Source organism: Erythranthe guttata, chromosome 7 (genome assembly GCF_056151865.1).
Source record: "Erythranthe guttata isolate IM_541 chromosome 7, IM_541, whole genome shotgun sequence".
NCBI lineage: Eukaryota > Viridiplantae > Streptophyta > Magnoliopsida > Lamiales > Phrymaceae > Erythranthe > Erythranthe guttata.
The window spans coordinates 1,763,867-1,784,064 of record NC_142539.1 but is presented as its reverse complement, the minus strand read 5'-3'; the positions used below and the strand labels follow the sequence as shown (position 1 = coordinate 1,784,064).

Sequence of the window (20,198 nt, the reverse complement as noted above, 5' to 3'; positions counted from 1 at the left end):
AAAAAAAAAAAAGATTACAGTGGTCTCATGTATTTATGACTTATATTTTATATTCACATACGAAAATATTTTAAAAAAATCATATTATATGCCAAAAAGTGAATTAAGTATACATGCAATAGACTAATCATCTCAAGAAGTTAAGAATTCTTACTTGAATAATATTTAATTGATTTGTCTAAACAAAACTAAGTTATATCTATTACTATTTTTTTTTACATTGTTCCTATTATCGATGTTCTGGTTTTAAATTAAATTAAATTACTCGTGGACCACCAATTTATGAATATTTTCATGTGTTGTTTGAGATATTTGGTGCTCAATTTAAGAGTTTCTCCCATAATTCAGTATTTAATTCTTCGACGAAAATTGAGTTTTAAACCATAATGTATTTCAAAATGTTATTAGTTTGATAGTAATATTAATTTCAAAATAAGTTAAGTGTGACCTTAAAATTGTACGAGTAAATTACAATAATCACTCATGAGATGTAGTCTAACTACAATTTACCTACTCAAACTAATGGTCAATTTAAATAATACCTAAATACAAAGAGAGGAAATTAAAAATAATTCCTTGAACAGGTATTTAATTATTAAAATCTCATTTTTATTTGTGAAATTATATTAATCATCTTCTTAGAATATATTTAAATTACGAAAGCTCATTCTTGTTTGTATAATTATTTTTTTATTATTAGTGAAAATATAAATATAATTTAATTTTACTAATATTTGACTTCACACCAAAGTCAAACTTAATTTATTTTCTATCTCGTTTTAGAGATTGACTTTGAATAAGGTTTTAATATTAGCAGACAGGTATGACGTTACCCAATTTACCAGATTCTTCACATTTTGCCCATAATTTTCAGAAACAAATATATTTCATAGTAATTCAAATATGGTTCAAAATCATATTGTCTTTTACTTTATAGTTATAGTAATTTGATATTCGATTTAATGTATAATTATGTAGCATTTGACCAGTCAAACTGAATTTTGAAAAATAATTTCACTATAAAAAGAGCATGTGCTTGTACAATTTTTCTACACCAATAAAATATTCCTCTATATCACTCGGAAAAAAAAAAATGTCTCGTGTGTGCTCTCTTTTAGTCGTATTTTCTCTCCTGATTATTACTCTTACTGCACCTCTTATTCAAGGTTTGGAAGATGACTCTAGCATGAACCACCACCACCACCACGCTCCTCCTCCTCACCACCACCACCATGCTCCTCCTCCTCACCACCACCACCACCACCACCACGCTCCCCCTCCTCACCACCACCACCACCACCACGCTCCCCCTCCTCACCACCACCACCACCACCACGCTCCCCCTCCTCACCACCACCACCACCATGCTCCTCCTCCTCACCACCACCACCATGGCTTCTAAAAAAAACTAAATTGAAGTGATTGAGAATAATGGTGGTTTCATGTATTTCCTGATTATTAAATATTTCTCACATACATAAATATATATGTAATTTTTCTTTATGAAATAATAATACAAGCATTTGTTGATGAGTTATTCTTATATTATAATTGCATTGTTTTGCTCCTACTATCAATGTTGCAGCTAAAAAACAAATTAAATTACTCGATATTCGATTCGAGATCGATGCTCGTAAATTCCTTCGATTCCAATTCATTAACATATCCAATCAAATTGAAGACATATTTTTCTTAAACAAATAAAGATTGACTCAAGTTCAAACTTAATTAGAAACAAATACAAAAATTTAAACTAAACAAAAAAAAATGTAAAAAACAAAAAATAAATAAAAAAATTAGGTGTCTAAACGACGTCGTATAACATGCGAAATAAAATAAGAGTGAACTGAACTGCATTTTTCAGTACAAAATAAAAAATCTGTTCGGTTCCAATTCAGAGAAGATAATGGCAGCCAGCCTCAATCATGTTTCTAGAGAATCCCCTGATATCAAACGCCTCGCCAATTTCTACATTGAGGTTCTTCCCCTATTTTTTTCTGACGTTTAATTGCTCTCAATTTCTTCTTTTTTCCGTGTTAAATTTATGAGATTGAAATTTAAATCGAAAAAAAAAATTAAGATAGGGTTTTTGTGGGTTTACGTGAATTACCGCTGTTGATTTCTCTGGGTTTCAGTTTCTAGGGTTGAAATTAAATTCGTAATAAAAATTGCAGGATGCATGTTTGAATTTTGGGATTATAAAATTAAAAAAATAAAAATAAAAGGGGAAATTGATTTTGTGGGTTTTTTTTTATTTTTTTATTTATCAGATATTTGGATTTGAGCAAGTGGAGAGTCCAAGATTCGATTTTGGGGTGATATGGTTGAAATTAGGTTCATCTCTGTTCCTGCACCTCATAGAAAGGGATCCAAATTCGAAGCTTCCAGAAGGACCATGGAGTGCCACGTCAGCAGTTTCAGACCCGAAGAATCTCCCCCGAGGGCACCATGTCTGTTTTTCCGTGCCCGATTTCGACTCCTTTGTGCAGAGCCTTAAGGTAACAACTGTTTATCACCTAGTAGTTGAGAATTGCCTGCTTTAGGTAGTAATATAGGATTGCGACGAAGTTAATCGGAGATTATTGCTATATCGTATGTATCGAACTCGGTTGGATTTTCCGAAACTATGTCGTAGTTTTATCGTAAGAGTTGTACTTTTGAGTACAATGCTTTTAATGCAAAGGAATTCAAGATTCGAGAAATAATCGGAGTTTGTTTAGTTTAGCGCAGGGCTAAAATTTTCTAATGCTATTCGTGTAATTAGTTTAATGGTAGTGTTACTTATACGATTTATAGGTTTCATATAGAATTTACGATTCGGTGCTCACTTTGATATTAGTAGTCGGGTTTCGTTTGTGAGCTACTCGTCTTTCTTGAGCCTTTTTATATAACAAGCTCAGTTGATTTTGAGCATCATTAACAGACTTAAATTCCCCGTTTCTTATGAAAGATTTGCTTCGTATTTACCTGATCAGGATAAAGGAATCGAGATCCACGAGAGGACGCAACCAGATGGGAAAACGAAGCAAGCCTTCTTCTTCGATCCAGATGGTGAGTCGAGTCAATCCACGCATCGGCAAAATTCATTCTTGAATCTCTTTCTTTTTTCGGAATAAATTTAATTTATTGTTTCTGTCTCACTATTTCGAAATAATTTCCTGCAAAAATTGAAATTTGTTTTTATGAATCTTTGTTTCTAAAATGCAGGAAATGGTTTGGAGGTATCAAGCCAGCTTCCATTCTTCTAAACCGCAACACTTATATGTTGCAATAAATAAATAGTACTAGTAAATAAAATGTTAAATAATATAGTTGTGATTATTAAGCAGTATTTCGAATTATATCGTTTGGTTTGTAGGATGGGATTATGTGAATTTGTTGAATAATCTCAAGATTGTATTTGTTCTAATAAAAAATAGTTGGAAAAATACAGTTTTCATTCCCAAGTTTGCACTGATTTACATTTTGACCCCCCCATGTTTACAAAAAATATTTCGGTCCCTCATGTTTTAAAAATTCAACACTTTTAGTTGTTCCCGTCAATTTTTCGTTAGTGTTAAATTATTGAAACACGAGGGACTGAATGTGCTTTTGGTGAACATGGAGGACTATATAATTGGTGCAAATTTGAGGGGTGAAAATGTGAGATATCCAAAAAGTAGTCAAATTAAGTATGAGTGAATGATTTTTAATCCAATTCTATTACTAAGCAGATTAGCCTTTGGAGAAACAAAATAATTTTTTTTTTTTTTTTTCCCAAAGAAAATGACACGAATGCTCTCGAGGTGCCACGTGTCAAAACGAAGCCACGCTGTCCTTGTATGAAACTGCCACGTCTTTTCATCGTACGCAGAAGCTGTAAGCCTGTAATATACTTCTAATTTATGTATGGAGTTGTTTGAGAATCCAGCTGCAATAATTCACAGCAAATTCGAACCCTAAATCAAGTTAATCTATCATGAATCAAGAGCAACCGAAAAGGCCGCAGGATCACGGCGGCGAACTGCAGGAACCCATCAAATACGGCGACGTTTTCCAGGTTTCCGGCGAGCTGGCGGCGAAGCCGATTGCGCCGGAAGATGCCGCCATGATGCAGGCCGCCGAAACCCAGGTGTTCAGCCAGACCCAGAAGGGCGGACCCGCCGCCACCATGCAGGCCGCCGCCACTTTAAATGAGAGGGCCGGTCTAGTTGGCCACCGTGATGTAACCGACGTGGTCGCCGGAAAGGAAGGTGTCGCCGTCGCCGAAACTGCTCTTCCGGGGGCTCGTATTATCACCGAATCAGTCGGTGGACAGGTAATTATATATTAATCTTTTCCCAAATTCGAAGATAATAATAATAATAAAAGTGGAAACTTAATCTTGGAATTTCCGACAGGTTCTGGGGCAGTACATACAGCCGACGCCGGTGATGAACACGGCGGCGGCGGGAGGAGTGATGCAGAGCGCAATAACCATCGGAGAAGCACTGGAAGCCACAGCCCGAACAGCCGGTAATAAGCCCGTCAACCACAGCGACGCCGCCGCAATACAGGCGGCGGAGTGCAGAGCTACCGGCTCCAGCCTCATAGTCCCCGGCGGGCTTGCTGCGACGGCTCAGTCCGCCGCCGCCTTCAACGATGGTTTGGTCGGAGACGAAGGCAAAGTCAAGCTCGCCGACGTCTTAACAGTAATTACCGGCCCATTAATCCAACTTCAGAAACGCCGACCGTTGATTTAATTCTTGTTTATATTACTGATGACGTGTTAATTAATTTGTTTAGGGGGCTATTGCGAAGTTGCCGGCGGACAAGGCCGCGACGAGGGACGATGCTGAAGGGGTTATAGCGGCGGAGCTGAGAAACGATCCTAATCTGCACACACATCCGGGCGGCGTGGCGGCGTCGGTGGCGGCTGCCGTCAGGTTCAGGGCCGTTCCTGAGATTTTGGGGGCCCTAGGCGAGACTTGAAGATTGTTGAAAAATGGGGCCCTTCTACAATCTACGTTAAAACTCTTTGTAAAAAGATGATAAAATCTATGTGAACTCATTTTTGTAAGGTATATAGCTAGAGGCAAGGCTATAAATTTCCGGGGGTTCGGGGGCAGCGCCCCCGATTTTTTTTAAGGATAATTTTCATTAAGTAGCACTAAAACAAGTGTAAATATATAAAAATAAATAACTAATGCACTATTATAATTGAGGGCCCCATGATTAGAGGAATTGTAGAAATAAGTAAAAATCGTCGATCAATATCTATTCATGAATTAGAGTTCGCAATAATTATACATATAATATATATTTTGTTTTAAATAAATACTAATATATAAATGGTATAAAAAAAATTTGGGGGCCCTAAATTTTTACTAAAATTCGGGGGCCCTAGGCGACCGCCTACTTCGCCTCCCCTCAGAACCGGCCCTGGTCAGGTTGAACGAGGGTGGGCCGCCGCCGGGTGCTTGAGGAAGGTTGACGAAGGGGTATTTCTGTAAATATAGTACGAAGCGAATGTGAAATAAGTAATAGTGGTAGTAGTAATGTATTATTACGATAGTATCCCTGTATATTTGCTGTAGCAATACTCTTTTTAAAGTTTAATAAATGTCCCAATAAATCTTAGTTCAAGGATGAGTCATTAATCATTATTTGCATATGAAGCTTAAATTCTTCATTTTGATTGCTTCATTTGTACCAATTTTTTTTTATTTATCAATGTACTTTGAAGAATTATTCGATTAAGTAAATTGATCCAAGAATTTAAAGCATTAAGAAGGTAGTCTTCGTTAATGGTTCGAATGACCTGAAGACAATCCCCTTCAATAATAACCGTAAAACCGACCAACATCCTCGTGAATCGCGATAATGCCTTTTGAATAGCTTCGGGCGCTGCGGCCTTGCCTTCAAACCGCTCGAACAATTCCCGGAATTTTCTCAACACTCCACCGTAGAAACAATAAAGAAATTACGACAGTCGGGTGGTAAACCCGCGTCAAAATTCACCTTGACAACACTCTAATTAACCATGTGACTTACCGGCAATTGCACGTGATATAAACACTAGATTGGTAGCTAAATAGGGCGTACGTACTCCTGTATATATTGATTAAATTTAGGTATTTTTTGATATATTCTTCTCAATATTTTCCTATTTGTTGCTTTCTAATTGTGCTTCTACTATTTATACATTTCATCAAGATTGATTGGTTGATTGTTCTATCATGTGCTGATCGAATATTTTTAAGTTATTACAATATACTCCCTCTATTTCATAATAATTGTCTTTTTATAACAAATATTTGTGTTTTATACTATATTATTTGTTACTTTCTTAATTCAATTCTAAGTATTAATTTTCTCTTGTCGCGTCATTAAATTAACAAGGTTAATTGAAGACACATTTATTAAAATTCTTAATATTAGTGCAAAGTTGAAAAATGATAATTAATTAGAAACAAAGGGAGTATATGAGAATCAGCCGTTCGATTCTTTGGTTTGGATCATGAGATCCATTAGGATATAATGCTTATTTAATTTGATACTACACCCGATAAAGTAATTTAGTTAACTTGCCAAAAGCTATTTTTAATTATTTCTTGTTACCTTGCTCTTAGATTCATCTTTTATCCTCGATTTTCTACAACAAAATTCGATCATTCGATATCGTTTAGGTCTCAAAAAACCCATTTTTCTGTTTTGATTCGTCGTGAATTTCTTAAACTTTTAATTTTCATCAAAAAAATGTAGTAAATAAACATTGCTATTAATTTTGTTTTTCTTTTTTTTTTTCCATTTATAATTAATCCTAAATTTATTATTTAAACCGATTTATGTAACTATTTTTACAAAAAAAGAATAAGCAAAAGGAAAAAAAATAATTAGACAGATAAGACTTAAGAGTGTCATATTATAATATTATTCTCTGGCCAACTGTAGTCCAAGTGTCAACTACTATATATATATGTAACTCATGCAACCATATATTATACAACTGCTAAATTAAATTAAATTAAATAATTAAAAAAAAAAAAAATGTCCGGCATTCTTTGGAAAAGCTTCAACCTCTGCTTCTCCAATTTCAAGTGTTTTCCAACCATCACTCTCTCCGCGCCACCCATCGCCGCCGTCAGCGGCGAACATGATCAAGACGATAAATTCCCCACCACCGCCACCGGCGGCACCGCCGCCGACAATCCCTCACATCTCTTCAAGAATTTCAACTCTCTGTACGATGTAAACGACTCCGACATTTCAACCTCCAAATCTCTCACCTTCTCCACCACCACAACCATCGCCAACGCCGCCGCGAGCGAGGACTTCTTCTCCTCCGATGAAGACTCCGACGGTGAGTCCGCCGTGCCGGATTTCACCTCCGCCTTCGCCTCCCACCGCTTCTTCTTCTCCTCCCCTGGGATGTCGAACTCCATCTTCGAGGCGCCGCCGCCTCCGCCGCCGCCGCCGCTATCTCAGGATTCCGACGCGGTGGTGAGCGGCGGAGTGGCGGTTCAGACGTACTCGCCGGACCCCTACTCCGACTTCAGAAAATCCATGGTGGAAATGATCGAGGCGCGTGATCCAACAGACGCTAAAGCTGATTGGGAATTCTTGAACGAGCTGCTCTTGTGCTACCTAACCTTAAACCCTAAGCACACACACAAGTTCATAGTCGGCGCTTTCGCTGACGTCATTGTATCTCTGGCGCCGCCGCCGTGCCGGAAAACCCACCACCACCGACGGCCACATTTGTCTATTTAATTAACCTCTTTTTTTCATTTATTTTTTTAAGGTTATTATTATTATTATTATATTATACTAACTGAAGAAGAAAATTAAATAAAAAAATATATATATTTAATAGTGCAATTGAGTTAAATAATAATATCTCGTTACGTGTAATATTCCTAAGGTTTTGTGTCGTGTAAAGTGCTTTTGTCTTGGCATAAGAATGTTTTTTTTCTCGTTTCGCGAACGTGTTTTACGACCGAACAATTTTGTATAACTTCGATAAGTTAATAATCGAGAACTTCATTTCATTAACAATTTCTTCACGTCTTGACTCTATGAAAATGTGTTAAATTAGTAGTTCGATAATTTAATATTTTACTAAATTAGTAAAAGTAAAACATTGTTGATTCCGACTGAACTAATTTATATAGATTCAATTGTATATATACGAATACTTTTGTTGTATTATTGCAAAATGATGACATTTACTTCATAATGAGTCCCGTTTTATAATTTATTTCATCTCAATCATTTTTCTTTAATCTCTAATTAAGCTAAAAACGTGGACAATCTATACGTATACTCGAAACAATTTTCTCGTTTTTTAAGCCGGTGTTTGGCCAAGTTTATAAGTTGTTCAAAAGAGTTTATAAGTTATTCCAAAGTATTCGGTAATTTAAAAAGATAAAAATAAGCTAATAGGGAGCAAATAATATCTTTTTTTAAAGTACATTTACCCGCTTATTTTTTAATATTATAACGAGTAAAAATAGTTTATAAGTTCATTATCCCAACAATTTAAAATTTAATTCTAAAAATACGATATAACAACGTATCAACTTTTAAAACAGTTTATCAAAATTTTGGATTTACTATTAATGCTATTATGTATTATATTCGTCATAATTCTTTTTTTCTTTTTAATTCATTATCATTATTATTCTTAATTATTGTACATGTATTTTAAAAGGAAATGGAAGGGATTATTTTTCTATAAAATAATTTACCAATCAATTTTGTATTATAGGAAAAATGTTTTGGTGCTTTTGATGACACACAAAATCCAAAAAATATTGTCTCATAAAAGAGCATTGAAATGCAGGAGTCCAGGCAAAGCCTAATCGGTCAATAGCCTTTTCTACTTGTTTATTTGCAATCTCTTTTTTCCATATCAATTATTTATTTATTTTTAATTTATTATTATTATTTTTATTTATGCTTCACCAATATATTATACATATTATTCTATATGTAACTTGTATTAGTAATAGCATATTATAATTGATACCATGGGCGGAGCCAATTTTAGATTAAGGGTGCGATCCAATTTATTTACACTATAATATAGTAACATATTTATTTATTTACTTCAATTAATCTACATCATTTAGCCCAACCAATCATAAAGAAAATTATAAATTGTTTGTAAGTATTCAATCTGTATACTACTTTTTTTTTTTGTCAACCCAAAGTTAGAGAAATTTTAATTATAGTATTTGATATAAGTTAAGATTGTAAAAATAGAATTAATTAATCAACTACCATCTTGTGACTTTATTGATAGGTCACTTAAAGACAAATAAAAAGAATCCAAAGAAAGCAATCCAACCATATACTAATACAAAATATTCTAACTTTAAACTGAAATGATAAATACAGGACGATTTTTCTAATTTTAACTTTAATTTTAAATCCCACTGCACACATTTACCGTATGTTTAATTTTATTACATTTAGTGTTGTCGAACACAAAAAAATGGTGGAACAATTCGATTTAGGAAAGCTTCACAAATCTAGAAAAACAAGCGTCTGCGGTAGACAGTAGTCTGAGTTCAGCAGAAAAAATCGATAAACTCGTGTTTTGACGATTAGTATTGCAATATTATGGCAAAATAAATGTTTGAAAGAAAAAGATGGGATTGATGCTAAGTTTTAATTTATTAAATAAAATGTTCTACGTTTACTGTTTACTGAAACACGTCGTGTATTTATCAAGTCCCTTAGTTATATTAACAATATAATTTGTCTGATAATTATGCTTAATTATGGTTGGTTAATTAGACAGTGACAATAAAAACCTAATTCCCATAACAATCTTCATTACCAAACTCCAAGCCGGCATTTACCTTTTTCTGTTAGGTGTTATAGGATTTGTAAATTTGTATGCTATAAAGGCAACATTTTAATTTAATTTAATTTACTAATAATATTTTTAATTTTGGACAAAATTTTGGGAGAGTGGGCTTCTAGTACAGACAAACTTGACTGCTATATTGTGTTTTGCTTAACTTCAGATTTTTTTTTTAAATTATTATTAAATGAATATGTAATAATAATTATAACTAGTTGGAACAAGAAGATGAATGCATGTGTGCTTAATTTTGTTAATTTAATCACTGGAGACAAATCAAGATTATGGAGAGGACAAACATAATATATATATATATATATATATATATATATATATATATATATATATATATATATATATATATATATATATATTTGAGTAGTTACATGTAATTAATTAATCATGAGTGCACAAACAAGACCACATCCTTAAATAAATGACTAGTTTTGAAGAATAATTTTTGGAATTATTGACAAATATTTGGCAATGTTGAACACAATAATTGTCACTATGGAGAAATATTTTTATTTTATATTACACGTCACTTTAGAATTTTAATAATACATTAAATATAATTTGTTTTTCCTGTTTTATCCATATTTATTTAGCTCTAATATTAATTATCTCCATCGCATCTTTAAATGATCAAGGTTATATTATTGGGATAATTAATTTGTTTTTTTCGAAATGATATTCGAAATCTTAAACGATACTTTGAAATCTGAATACGTGTGCTGAAATCCTAAACGATACTTAATTTGAAAACGAGATAGTAGAAAGGAATAATCGAAAGATGAGGACCCAAAATTATGAACCCATATCTAAATCGAAAACGACTTGTGATTTTGGTGTTTGGCTTTTTTCACCAACTAAAAAAGTTGCACCTGAATTAATCAATCTCGATTATGGGCTAATAAATATTCAATAATTATAAAACCTATCTTTAATTTTATTACATTCCTAAGTCTATGTTTCCAATTCAGCACCTCACCTACTACCACATGCATGAATAATTGAATATTAAGTGGAACTAAATTGCTGCACCGAAAAGCACTACATCTAATGTCAACAATCAACAACATAATACTAAGTTCAAAAAAAAAATTAAGTAAAATAAATTTAATATATTTTTTTTTAAATCGAGTTAGCAGACACTATATGTAACGCCCCGGGTTTTGTTAATCCAGTCTGTTAGCCAACCTACTGGCCCACTAAACACTGAAGCAACAACGGGTCTACTACAAGCCCACACTAAAAGTCCGTGAAAGGTATCAGTGTCCAATAATAGTAATAAAGAATGTTCGAGGTGGCTAACCGTCGTTCCGAGTCGACTCTGATACCATTTGTAACATCCGACCTTTTGTTAACTCGATCTGTCCGTCAACCAACTGGCCCTATTAGGCACCGGTGCAACAACGGGTCTACCACAAGCTCACAGAGAATCCTACATTTTTCCTATGTGGAATAGGTTATTACATTATGTGTTTGTGAGAAGGCAAACCAATAGTACAACAGTGGGATTGAAGTGTAATAATTAGAAGAAGACATGACTATAACTATAACTGAAAATGATGCAATGTTTGCTAACTTCCAATAACTCAAAGATTGTCTACATTCTGACAATATTTTAATTTATTTATATATATATGTCATTTCAATCAAATCACAAATTTAAAAGCACTTTGATGCAAAACAGTTACCTTTTGTCACTGCCCCCCAAACATTTTCTCTATCACTGTTTAGAACAATTTATTTCATTGTTTTTTTCTTAATTTGTTGTCGACACCATTTATTTGAACTAAACAATATAAAATAACAATTATCAAATTTCAAATATTAATTCATGTGACACTATAGTACTTCCCATGTGGGATCTTACAATATTGAATTGTCCATTGGTTATAAACCAATGAGTAAATCTTTCTTAGCCACGTTGCCCTTTTCACCCCTAGGATATATAATTGACATTTTCCAACTATAGAGTGATTTTCACTTTCGGATGATCGATAGGAGTGTAAATGAAGCGAATCTGGTCAAACGTATTATTGTTTATACATTGTCCGAATTTATTGTTGACTCCATATTCGTTTGATTATTCAATGAATCGATTTTGAACAAGTTTCAATTGAGTTCAGTTCAAGCTCAATTTGAATTTGAATTTGAATTTTACGTCATAACGGAATTCAATTCGATATGGTGATTATAAAGCGAGTTCAAATGAATTTCCACTATCGATTAGGGTTGTTAAAGGAACGTGCAGAAGTCCATGTTTGTTCGACTTTGTTTGAATTTTCACCGATCTTTAAAATTTATATTTGAGCTCAATTTAATCAGCAATCGGTCTAGTTCGAACAAGTTTCAATCCACCAAGCTCCATCAACTCAATTTCTTACCCATATTTCACAATTTTTTTTTACTTATAACCAAGTCGAACTCCATAACTTATCGAGCAAAAAATATGTTTATGTTCGGTGCATTATGTTAATAAACCAAGTTCAACGAGCTTCTAAAAATCGAGTATGAAATAGTTTTTTTTGGGTAAATTACAACCATCCCCTGAGGTATGGTCAATTTACAAAAAACCCCCTCTTGTTTGGATAATTACATCTACCGCCCTCAACTGTGATTTTTTCTTACACCTCCACCCTTATGGTGTCAAATTCAACATAATCATCTAGATTTCATGGAATGTGCTCTAGTTTGTACTCGTTCTGTGTAATAATATAGTTTCTGATGCACCACAATCTGATATACAAGCCAAAAAACACATATTATGATCATCTTGCTTCAAAATGTGGAGTTCGAATGGAACAAAACGGGTACAAAAGTGATAATATTTCATATAATCTTGAAGATTCCACTAAATTTGAAACCGCAAAGGTGGACGGACGTGTAAGAAAATTTATAGTTGAGGGGTGGTTGTAATTACCCAAACAAGTGTGGGATTTTTATAATTTGACCATACCTCAGGGGTGGTTGTAATTTACCCCTTTTTTATAAATTTTATTATTATTATTTTGAGAAGAGTTGGGCCTATTTTATAGCCCATATTCACAAACATTGAATTTGTGGCACCATAATCCAAAACCACAAAAAAATCTCAAAATATATTCTTATTTTCATTAAAGTTTATTAAAATTTATTTATTACATTTTCTTCTAATTATTTTTGCTCCCAAAATTCCAATGGCAGTTTCACTCTCAAATCTCCCATTCTTCACCCCCTCCAAAATCACATCTCCAAACTCAATTTTCTCCACCACACCAAAACTCGCAGCACCACCCACCAAACACTCCCCAGATTTTACAATATTTGCATCCAGGCCCCGCAACTTCACCACAATCCCAAAAGCCACCCAAGAAGAAGAAAATGAAGACACCACCACCGCCGCCGGCGAGAACGCCGCCGGACCACCTGAGGAAATCCAGCCGGAGAAATCACAGACGGAATTGGGAAATGAAATCAAGGCGGCGATGAAGGAGAGGCAGCAGCAGAAGGAAGATGCGGGTTTCTTGAGCGGGGTCGCGGAGGAAATAAAGGAAATTGAGTGGCCTGCTTTTAATAAAGTTTTGGGGATTACTGGGGTTGTTTTGGGTGTGATCGCAGGTTCGAGTGTCGTTTTGCTCACTGTCAATGCCGTTTTGGCCGAGATTTCCGACCGGGTTTTTGTTGGGAAAGGTGTTCAGGATTTCTTTGGTTGAGGATGAAGAAGATAAGGAACTTCGGATCTGGTGTGGGAGGGTGCACTGTTGCTCCGTGCTCCTGCATTTGATAAATGAGGAATATTATTATATTATATATGAAAGTTTTTATTTTAATTTATGCCCTCTTATTCTTATTATTATTATTATTATTACCTTCTGACCTTTTTTTTTTTTTTTTTCAATTTCCTTTTTTCCTCATTTTAATTGATCTATAATTTTTTGGTTATGAGTTGAAGTTACTACTGTGGTCAGAGTGGAATGAGCGTACACGAATTGAATCGAGTTGAACGAGCGAATTTATCGAGCTTTAAATTTGTGTTTTATTATGATTGTATAAGCGATAGAGTCGAGTGGGTTCGAATTAACTTTAATCGAGCCTAATAATGAGTCGAGCTTAAGTAGTTTATTTTTGTATACATTTTTTTAATCGAGCTCGAGCTAAATTTCGTCTCTATTCAAATGAAAATGAGTTATTGGGTTGCTATTTGATTGATTAACCAAAGTTAGTCAATAGTAATTAGGAAAAATAACATTACTCTGGAAAAATAAAATTAAAACTAAAAATAAAATAACATTATTCAAATTTATTTATACGAAATTCAAAACACGGAAGGATAATTAACAAAAGCAAGTAAACAATGCGAAAACGACAATAAAATAACATGACAGAAACTGATAAATTCTCGAAAATCCGAATCTTCCAAATTTATCGTCACGTTATCCCCATCCCGTTGTTCGAAAGCTGCATGCACTGATTCACGTCTCGAAAGTCATGTTCTCAGCCTCTTTTCTGACCGATTCAAACAGTATAGAAGAGAGATATCGCTCTCCAAAACTCGGGAAAATAACCTGCATTACAAAAATTCATTACATTTACATTATATCAACCAAATGAATTTCTTCGGGTTTTTTTTCTTCTCCAATAGATAGATATAAAAAAAAAACTTACAACAATGAGTTTTCCAGCATTTTCAGGCCGTTTCGCAATCCTAATTGCGGCAGCAGCAGCTGCACCAGATGATATTCCCACCTATAATATCATATTATTACAACCTTAAAATCCTTAAAAAATATTTTCTGTCTATGGAATAAAATCAAAAGTAAACTGCTTACCAACAACCCTTCTTTCAACGCAAGAAGCTTCGCGGTCTCAATGGCCTCGTCACTTGACACCTGAAAATATAATAGATTGTCAAGATTCGGTTGAAGTCAAATTCAATAATCCAAAAGATCGAATTTTCATTTTTTTTTCTTTTTTATTTCTTTATTCTTTTAGGAACATGAAGAAAATAAACAAGTCTTACTTGAATAACTTCATCGATAAGGTTGACTTCCAAAACACCAGGGATGAAACCGGCACCAATTCCTTGAATCTTATGTGGGCCTTGAATATTATATAAAGATCATTAATCACATTATTTACCTTAAATCCAAAATCAATATAAATAATAAACAATTAAAATTAATATGCAACAAAATCAGCAAAACTCACCAGGCTTTCCTCCAGAAAGAATTGGACTTTCAACCGGCTCAATACCATACAGCTAAAAAAACAGAAAATTACGAAAATCAAAATAATAAAAAAATCATATTACGGACCAATAAATTCATGGATATTTTGCTAAATTAAAAATAAAAATAAAAAAATAAAAATCAACCTTTATGTCAGGGTTCTTTTCTCTAAGATATTTTCCGGCACCAGTAATAGTACCTCCCGTACCAATACCCGAAACAAACGCATCGATTTTGCCATTCGTCCCTTTCCACAGCTCAGGTCCAGTAGTTTCATAGTGTATCTAAAACAAATTACGCACTATTTTAATTGATTATTACCAATAAATAATCAATATAAATATAAATAATCAGTTACCTTGGGATTGGCGGGGTTTTCGAACTGCTGAAGGATGTAAGAATTGGGAGTCTTGTCGCGTATTTCCTCAGCCTTTGAAACGGCACCTTTCATTCCCTTAGCGGGGTCCGTTAGGACCAGCTCAGCACCAAAGGCACGGAGAATAATTCTCCGTTCGAGACTCATTGAAGCTGGCATTGTGATTATTAGCTTGTACCCTTTTGCTGCTGCCATGAATGCTAACCCTATACCGGTGTTGCCACTTGTCGGCTCGATGAGGACACTCTTCGGACAAAAAAATTGTGGTGTCAGAAAAAGTATTTACGATTTAACAATTACTATCCACTATGGCATCGTTTGGTTGGGGTTGAAATCGGACGGGTCCTATCGGAATTAGCAGTTTCGGAAAATTTTCATTTTTTTCGGAAGTTGAAAACTAATTCCAATTTTCTTTCAAAAATGGGAAATATCGTAAATTGGAATTTCGGAAAATGGAATGAATAAACTTTGTTCCAAAATCGGCGGAATTCGGATATTCCATTTTTTTAGTCACCTATGATACAAAATACATAAGTACTGATATTATAAGTGTAATTTTGAGAATTTTTTTGAAACGAGGCTAATCATGGCTAATCCTCCCAACCAAACGAGGCCTACAGAAACTAAATTTGCATCACCATTTTACTTAGGAACCAAACATGCTTGGGATTTCATAATTCATCGATTTTATTTTTCTTTGCATATTCATTTTACTCATTTCAAGATCCACGATCCAAACAGACCCTAAGAAAAAGCTAAAATTTCGGTTGAAATACATATCAATTTACCTGTCCAGGCGTGATGAGCCCTTCCGCTTCAGCATCCGTAATCATACTATAACCGATCCTGCCAAAACAAAAAAATAAAAAAACCGAAATACGATCAAGAACTAATATCAACTAAGAACAAGTACGAAAAACAATACTATATAATTATTGACCATTTTTTTCTGAAATAACCGAACTATACCTACCTATCTTTGACGCTCGAGCATGGCTCCATCGATTCCAGCTTGGCGGCAACACGAGCAACACAACCATCAACAATGTTGTTCAAGTACACCAATGGTGTATTACCAATCAACTACACAAGATAAATATGCAATTTTTTTAACCCTCAATAAACATAAAATGTTGATAAATATACAAAGACACACACACACACACACACACACACACACACACACTTACTTCAGTAACATCCTTAGCTATTCCAGTATTATCTAGAGCCATGTTTGTGTATTAAACCTGCAATAAAATCGTAATCAAAATCAAATTAAAACCTATGATTTTTCACCCACTGAATTTCGGGGAAAATAAAAAGAAGCAAAAATTCCATAAACACATTTTTTTACAGATCTAAAAACTCGATCAAATTCCATTCAATTTCGAGAACAAAAAACAAAATTGTAAAACAAATCAAATTGCCCTATTTTCAGCGAAATTCAGCTCAAATCCGGTGACGTAAATCAGATTCGAACAGCTACGAAGAGAGATATAAAACGGAACGATGCGAATTAATTGAATTAAAAGAGTGTAATTAAAGCATAATCACCTTAAAAATTTTCGGTGGGGCTTTTCTCTGAGTTGCTATGAAATAAGTAAGAAGAAATGATTTTCGTATGATTTTGATGCGTCGACTGTCAGTCTTTTATACAATTAATTACGCCCGATAAATTAATTTTATATTTTCAAGTGAAGATAACGCTTTATTTATTTATTTATTTTTATATTTTCATATTTTATATTTTTCCAACGAATGTTGCCTGAAACTTGTCCCAGGTACAAAATTGGATAATCAACAATGATTGTGCCGTGGTCAAACACATATCGTGTGTATAAAAATTCAATCTTTTTTTAATAAGAAGAGAAAAAAAATTGAATTTCCTCTTTTTTTTTATAAACCAATTTGATAATTTAATAATAATTTGATGGGCATTTTGAAAGTTTCTTTCCTTTGAAAAAAGATTCCAAATCCAAATGTAATGACACAAACATTCAAGGTCAATAGAGGTTGCAAAAAGAATTCTTTTAGTAATTATTAAATGGAAGCTAAAACATAATATTATAAATAAGATAATGTATTATATTAGCAATTACTTGTGTCGGCTTTCGTTTTATGGACGGTGGGATTAGACGGATTAAACAAGCATACGGGTTTGGCGTAAAGAATAACCAGTTACAGCAAAAGATGTACGCTTGTATACAGGATTGGCATTTCGATATCATCGGATTATGTGTGGTTTTGTTGATTAGATGGAATTAAGTGCGAAAAGTCTAAAGTGCCCCCTTATTAAATTACTTGTGAACTTTAAAAGAAATCAAAGGCTAATGAAAGAGGTTTTTTGTATCATTTTTGTTTTAATATTTTCGTACAATATTTTGAAATGAGTTTGTAAATTTATCTGGAAGATAAATATATCAAGTTGACAAAAGTTTAGATTTTAAAAATTGTTTATTGTTGAACCAAAACAAAGGTCAGTTTTACTATTGTAAATTTGAATAGTGGAACTTTTGAGGGCCAAGTAGTAAATTCACCCATGTCCAGCAAACCAAAATAGGCCGTAAATGATTGGATAATATCTAAGAACAATTGATGTATTCTATTAGCAAATGCTTAAAAAAAACATATGGACCACAACTTTTATTAGTTCTTGTTCCTACCTAGTACTTACTCTGGTATTATTATAGGATAAATTACGTTCACCCCTGATGTAAGGTTTAATTACGAAAAAAATCCCTCATAATTTGGGTAATTAACTATGAATCATCTTACACGTCCATCTTTACGGTGTCAAATTTAGTGAAATCTTCGCCAGTTTGTACTCGTTTCACCTCATTCAAGCTCCACGTTTTGAAACAAAATGATCATAAGATGTGTCTCTTAACTTATAAATATTAGACTGTTGTGCATCAGAAACTGCATTTTTGCACAACATGAATACAAACTAAAGAACATTTCACATAATCTAGAATATTATAGTGAATTTGACACCATAAAAATGGATGTGTAAGAAGATTCATAATTGAAAAAAGTGCGATTGTAATTACCCAAACATAGGAGTTTTTTTTTGTAATTTAACATTACCGCATGCAGGGGCCGTAATTTACCCAAAATTACACACACCCTTTCGTCGTCCCAAAGGGTGCTTAGGAACTCCTTTTGTTTCTATGGGAGATTTAGACAAAACAATTGTAAAAATATACAAAATGACAAATAATAAAAAAACACACACACACACACAACACAAGCATTATCTTACACCAACTCTAAACGCAATCCCAAGTCAATGGTCTAAATTTGTCTGCCTTGCCGTGCCACAAGCAACAATGTCTACCAACGTAAGATAATGTAACAATTATTTATGTAGCGGCATATACGCTTTATCTCTTTTGCAATTTTTACAAGTAATATTATTGTTTGAGTATTATACATCACTGATTAGACGCTATCTCTTTTGCAATTTTTACAAGTAATATTGTTTTTTTGAGTATTATACATCACTGATTAGACGCCGCTACGATAATTTAAAGGTTATTTGAATATCAATTGCTTGACTTCTATGCTACCGTGTTTATTGTTAAATCAGTTATTGTATTTTCTGAAATAACTATACCATATGTTTTAGAGTAATTGGCACTTTGCACCCCCGAATTACATGTCTTTGGCACTTTGCACCCTTAAATTACAAAAATAGCACCTTGCACCCTTTAATTAGTATTTGCTTGGCACTTTGCACCCTAGTGCAACTTTTGGCTAGAAAATGAACCTACAACCTGTTTTATGGGTTTGAAGAGGGGCATATTTGTCTTTATAATTTCCAACTAACTTAAAAATCGTTCTTTTACTTTTCTTTCTTCATTCTCAATTGGAAACCTGCAAAGTTTATGAATTATAAGCTATTCGTTCCATTTTTTTCAGCTCTAATCTTTATAATGAATTCTTACTGATTGTAATGTAGTAGCCAAGTGTATCAAATATTTTTTGAATCACTACTTGTTTGCAGATTACATACATGACTTGTATTATGATACACAAAGAACTCATAATTGAAAAACAGAGTGAATAGAGGGATGATGGCAAGCATGACATAATTCATCCACAAATAATAAAACCGGCAACTTTAAGAAGTGTCTATTTACAAAGCCTCCAATCAAATAATTTGACCTTATTTGGAACCGAACATTTTCCATATAAATCCCCATAGAATTTCAAAAACCGATTAGGTAAAGAGAAGAAGAGCCCTTTTTATTGATAATGAACACATAAAAGAGAAGAGGTGGAAAATTATAAAATCCCTATGTATATCAGCATACACAGTTCATAAAAGTTTAGATAATCTTTTTACCTAAAAGCATTTCAGTGTTGATTTCTTGTGTAGATTCTCCAACTATTCTTGAATTATAGCTAATAAATTAGCATATTAGGGCAAAATAAGATTTATTTTGGAAGGATTGAAGAAAAAAAATATTAGAGCTTCTTCTTAGGAATTCTTTGAATATGTTTTTTTCATCCCAATATACCCAGTTGCAGTAAAAGGCCAAAGTTGCTTCTCTTGAAACCCATATGATCGGTTGTAGGTCATTTTTTTAGCCAAAAGGTGTAGTAGGGTGCAAAGTGCCAAGCAAATACTAATTAGAGGGTGCAAAGTGCTATTTTTTTTATTTAAGGGTGTAAAGTGCCAAATACATGTAATTCGAGGGTGCAAAGTGCCAATTACCCTATGTTTTATATGATTTCATTTAATTTTCATATTACGTTGTTTTGCCTTTGC

General features: G+C 33.6%; 5 protein-coding genes across 7 annotated transcripts; 4 read left to right on the top strand and 1 right to left on the bottom strand.

The window, feature by feature from the left end:
* Positions 1-1,843: 1,843 nt before the first annotated feature.
* LOC105953318 (Lactoylglutathione lyase / glyoxalase I family protein) lies at positions 1,844-3,446 on the top strand. Its single transcript, XM_012976981.2, has 4 exons — positions 1,844-1,978; positions 2,271-2,498; positions 2,976-3,051; positions 3,208-3,446. The coding sequence occupies exons 1-4, from the start codon at positions 1,907-1,909 to the stop codon at positions 3,246-3,248; spliced, it is 417 nt and encodes a 138-aa protein (XP_012832435.2). The 5' UTR covers positions 1,844-1,906; the 3' UTR covers positions 3,249-3,446.
* On the top strand, positions 3,434-5,604 carry LOC105953317 (late embryogenesis abundant protein D-34). The gene is made up of 4 exons (XM_088820623.1): positions 3,434-4,297; positions 4,380-4,670; positions 4,765-4,904; positions 5,409-5,604. Exons 1-4 carry the CDS (start codon positions 3,959-3,961, stop codon positions 5,440-5,442), a joined length of 804 nt encoding a protein of 267 aa, XP_088676749.1. The 5' UTR covers positions 3,434-3,958; the 3' UTR covers positions 5,443-5,604.
* Positions 5,605-6,967: 1,363 nt separating this feature from the next.
* On the top strand, positions 6,968-7,939 carry LOC105953262 (transcription repressor OFP13). Its single transcript, XM_012976919.2, has one exon. It carries the CDS (start codon positions 7,009-7,011, stop codon positions 7,729-7,731), a length of 723 nt encoding a protein of 240 aa, XP_012832373.2. The 5' UTR covers positions 6,968-7,008; the 3' UTR covers positions 7,732-7,939.
* Positions 7,940-12,971: 5,032 nt separating this feature from the next.
* SECE1 (secE/sec61-gamma protein transport protein) lies at positions 12,972-13,654 on the top strand. The gene has a single exon (XM_012976983.2). It carries the CDS (start codon positions 13,018-13,020, stop codon positions 13,531-13,533), a length of 516 nt encoding a protein of 171 aa, XP_012832437.2. The 5' UTR covers positions 12,972-13,017; the 3' UTR covers positions 13,534-13,654.
* Positions 13,655-14,094: 440 nt separating this feature from the next.
* On the bottom strand, positions 14,095-17,155 carry LOC105953319 (cysteine synthase). Of its 3 annotated transcripts, none has more exons than XM_012976982.2 (11): positions 16,979-17,155; positions 16,615-16,671; positions 16,398-16,507; positions 16,213-16,270; positions 15,407-15,670; positions 15,195-15,332; positions 15,029-15,080; positions 14,841-14,920; positions 14,650-14,709; positions 14,486-14,566; positions 14,095-14,385 (listed from the first exon to the last, which is right to left on the bottom strand). In XM_012976982.2, the coding sequence occupies exons 2-11, from the start codon at positions 16,654-16,656 to the stop codon at positions 14,293-14,295; spliced, it is 978 nt and encodes a 325-aa protein (XP_012832436.1). In that variant the 5' UTR covers positions 16,657-16,671; positions 16,979-17,155; the 3' UTR covers positions 14,095-14,292. The 3 variants fall into 3 exon arrangements, with proteins under 3 accessions (XP_012832436.1, XP_088676751.1, XP_088676750.1); XM_088820625.1 differs by lacking the exon at positions 16,979-17,155 and adding an exon at positions 16,852-16,923; XM_088820624.1 differs by lacking the exon at positions 16,979-17,155 and having other exon boundaries at positions 16,615-16,775.
* Positions 17,156-20,198: the final 3,043 nt, after the last annotated feature.

Bases quoted from the DNA above. Each gene is read 5' to 3' on its own strand.
- LOC105953318 (XM_012976981.2), top strand. From the start codon at position 1,907: ATGGCAGCCAGCCTCAATCATGTTTCTAGAGAATCCCCTGATATCAAA. The intron at 1,979-2,270 runs GTTCTTCCCCTA...TTTATTTATCAG, and splicing joins TCGCCAATTTCTACATTGAG to ATATTTGGATTTGAGCAAGT. The intron at 3,052-3,207 runs GTGAGTCGAGTC...TCTAAAATGCAG, and splicing joins CTTCTTCTTCGATCCAGATG to GAAATGGTTTGGAGGTATCA.
- LOC105953317 (XM_088820623.1), top strand. From the start codon at position 3,959: ATGAATCAAGAGCAACCGAAAAGGCCGCAGGATCACGGCGGCGAACTG. The intron at 4,298-4,379 runs GTAATTATATAT...AATTTCCGACAG, and splicing joins CCGAATCAGTCGGTGGACAG to GTTCTGGGGCAGTACATACA. The intron at 4,671-4,764 runs GTAATTACCGGC...TAATTTGTTTAG, and splicing joins AGCTCGCCGACGTCTTAACA to GGGGCTATTGCGAAGTTGCC.
- LOC105953262 (XM_012976919.2), top strand. From the start codon at position 7,009: ATGTCCGGCATTCTTTGGAAAAGCTTCAACCTCTGCTTCTCCAATTTC.
- SECE1 (XM_012976983.2), top strand. From the start codon at position 13,018: ATGGCAGTTTCACTCTCAAATCTCCCATTCTTCACCCCCTCCAAAATC.
- LOC105953319 (XM_012976982.2), bottom strand. From the start codon at position 16,656: ATGGCTCTAGATAATACTGGAATAGCTAAGGATGTTACTGAA. The intron at 15,333-15,406 runs GTAACTGATTAT...AATTTGTTTTAG, and splicing joins AAAACCCCGCCAATCCCAAG to ATACACTATGAAACTACTGG. The intron at 15,081-15,194 runs GTTGATTTTTAT...CTGTTTTTTTAG, and splicing joins AAAAGAACCCTGACATAAAG to CTGTATGGTATTGAGCCGGT.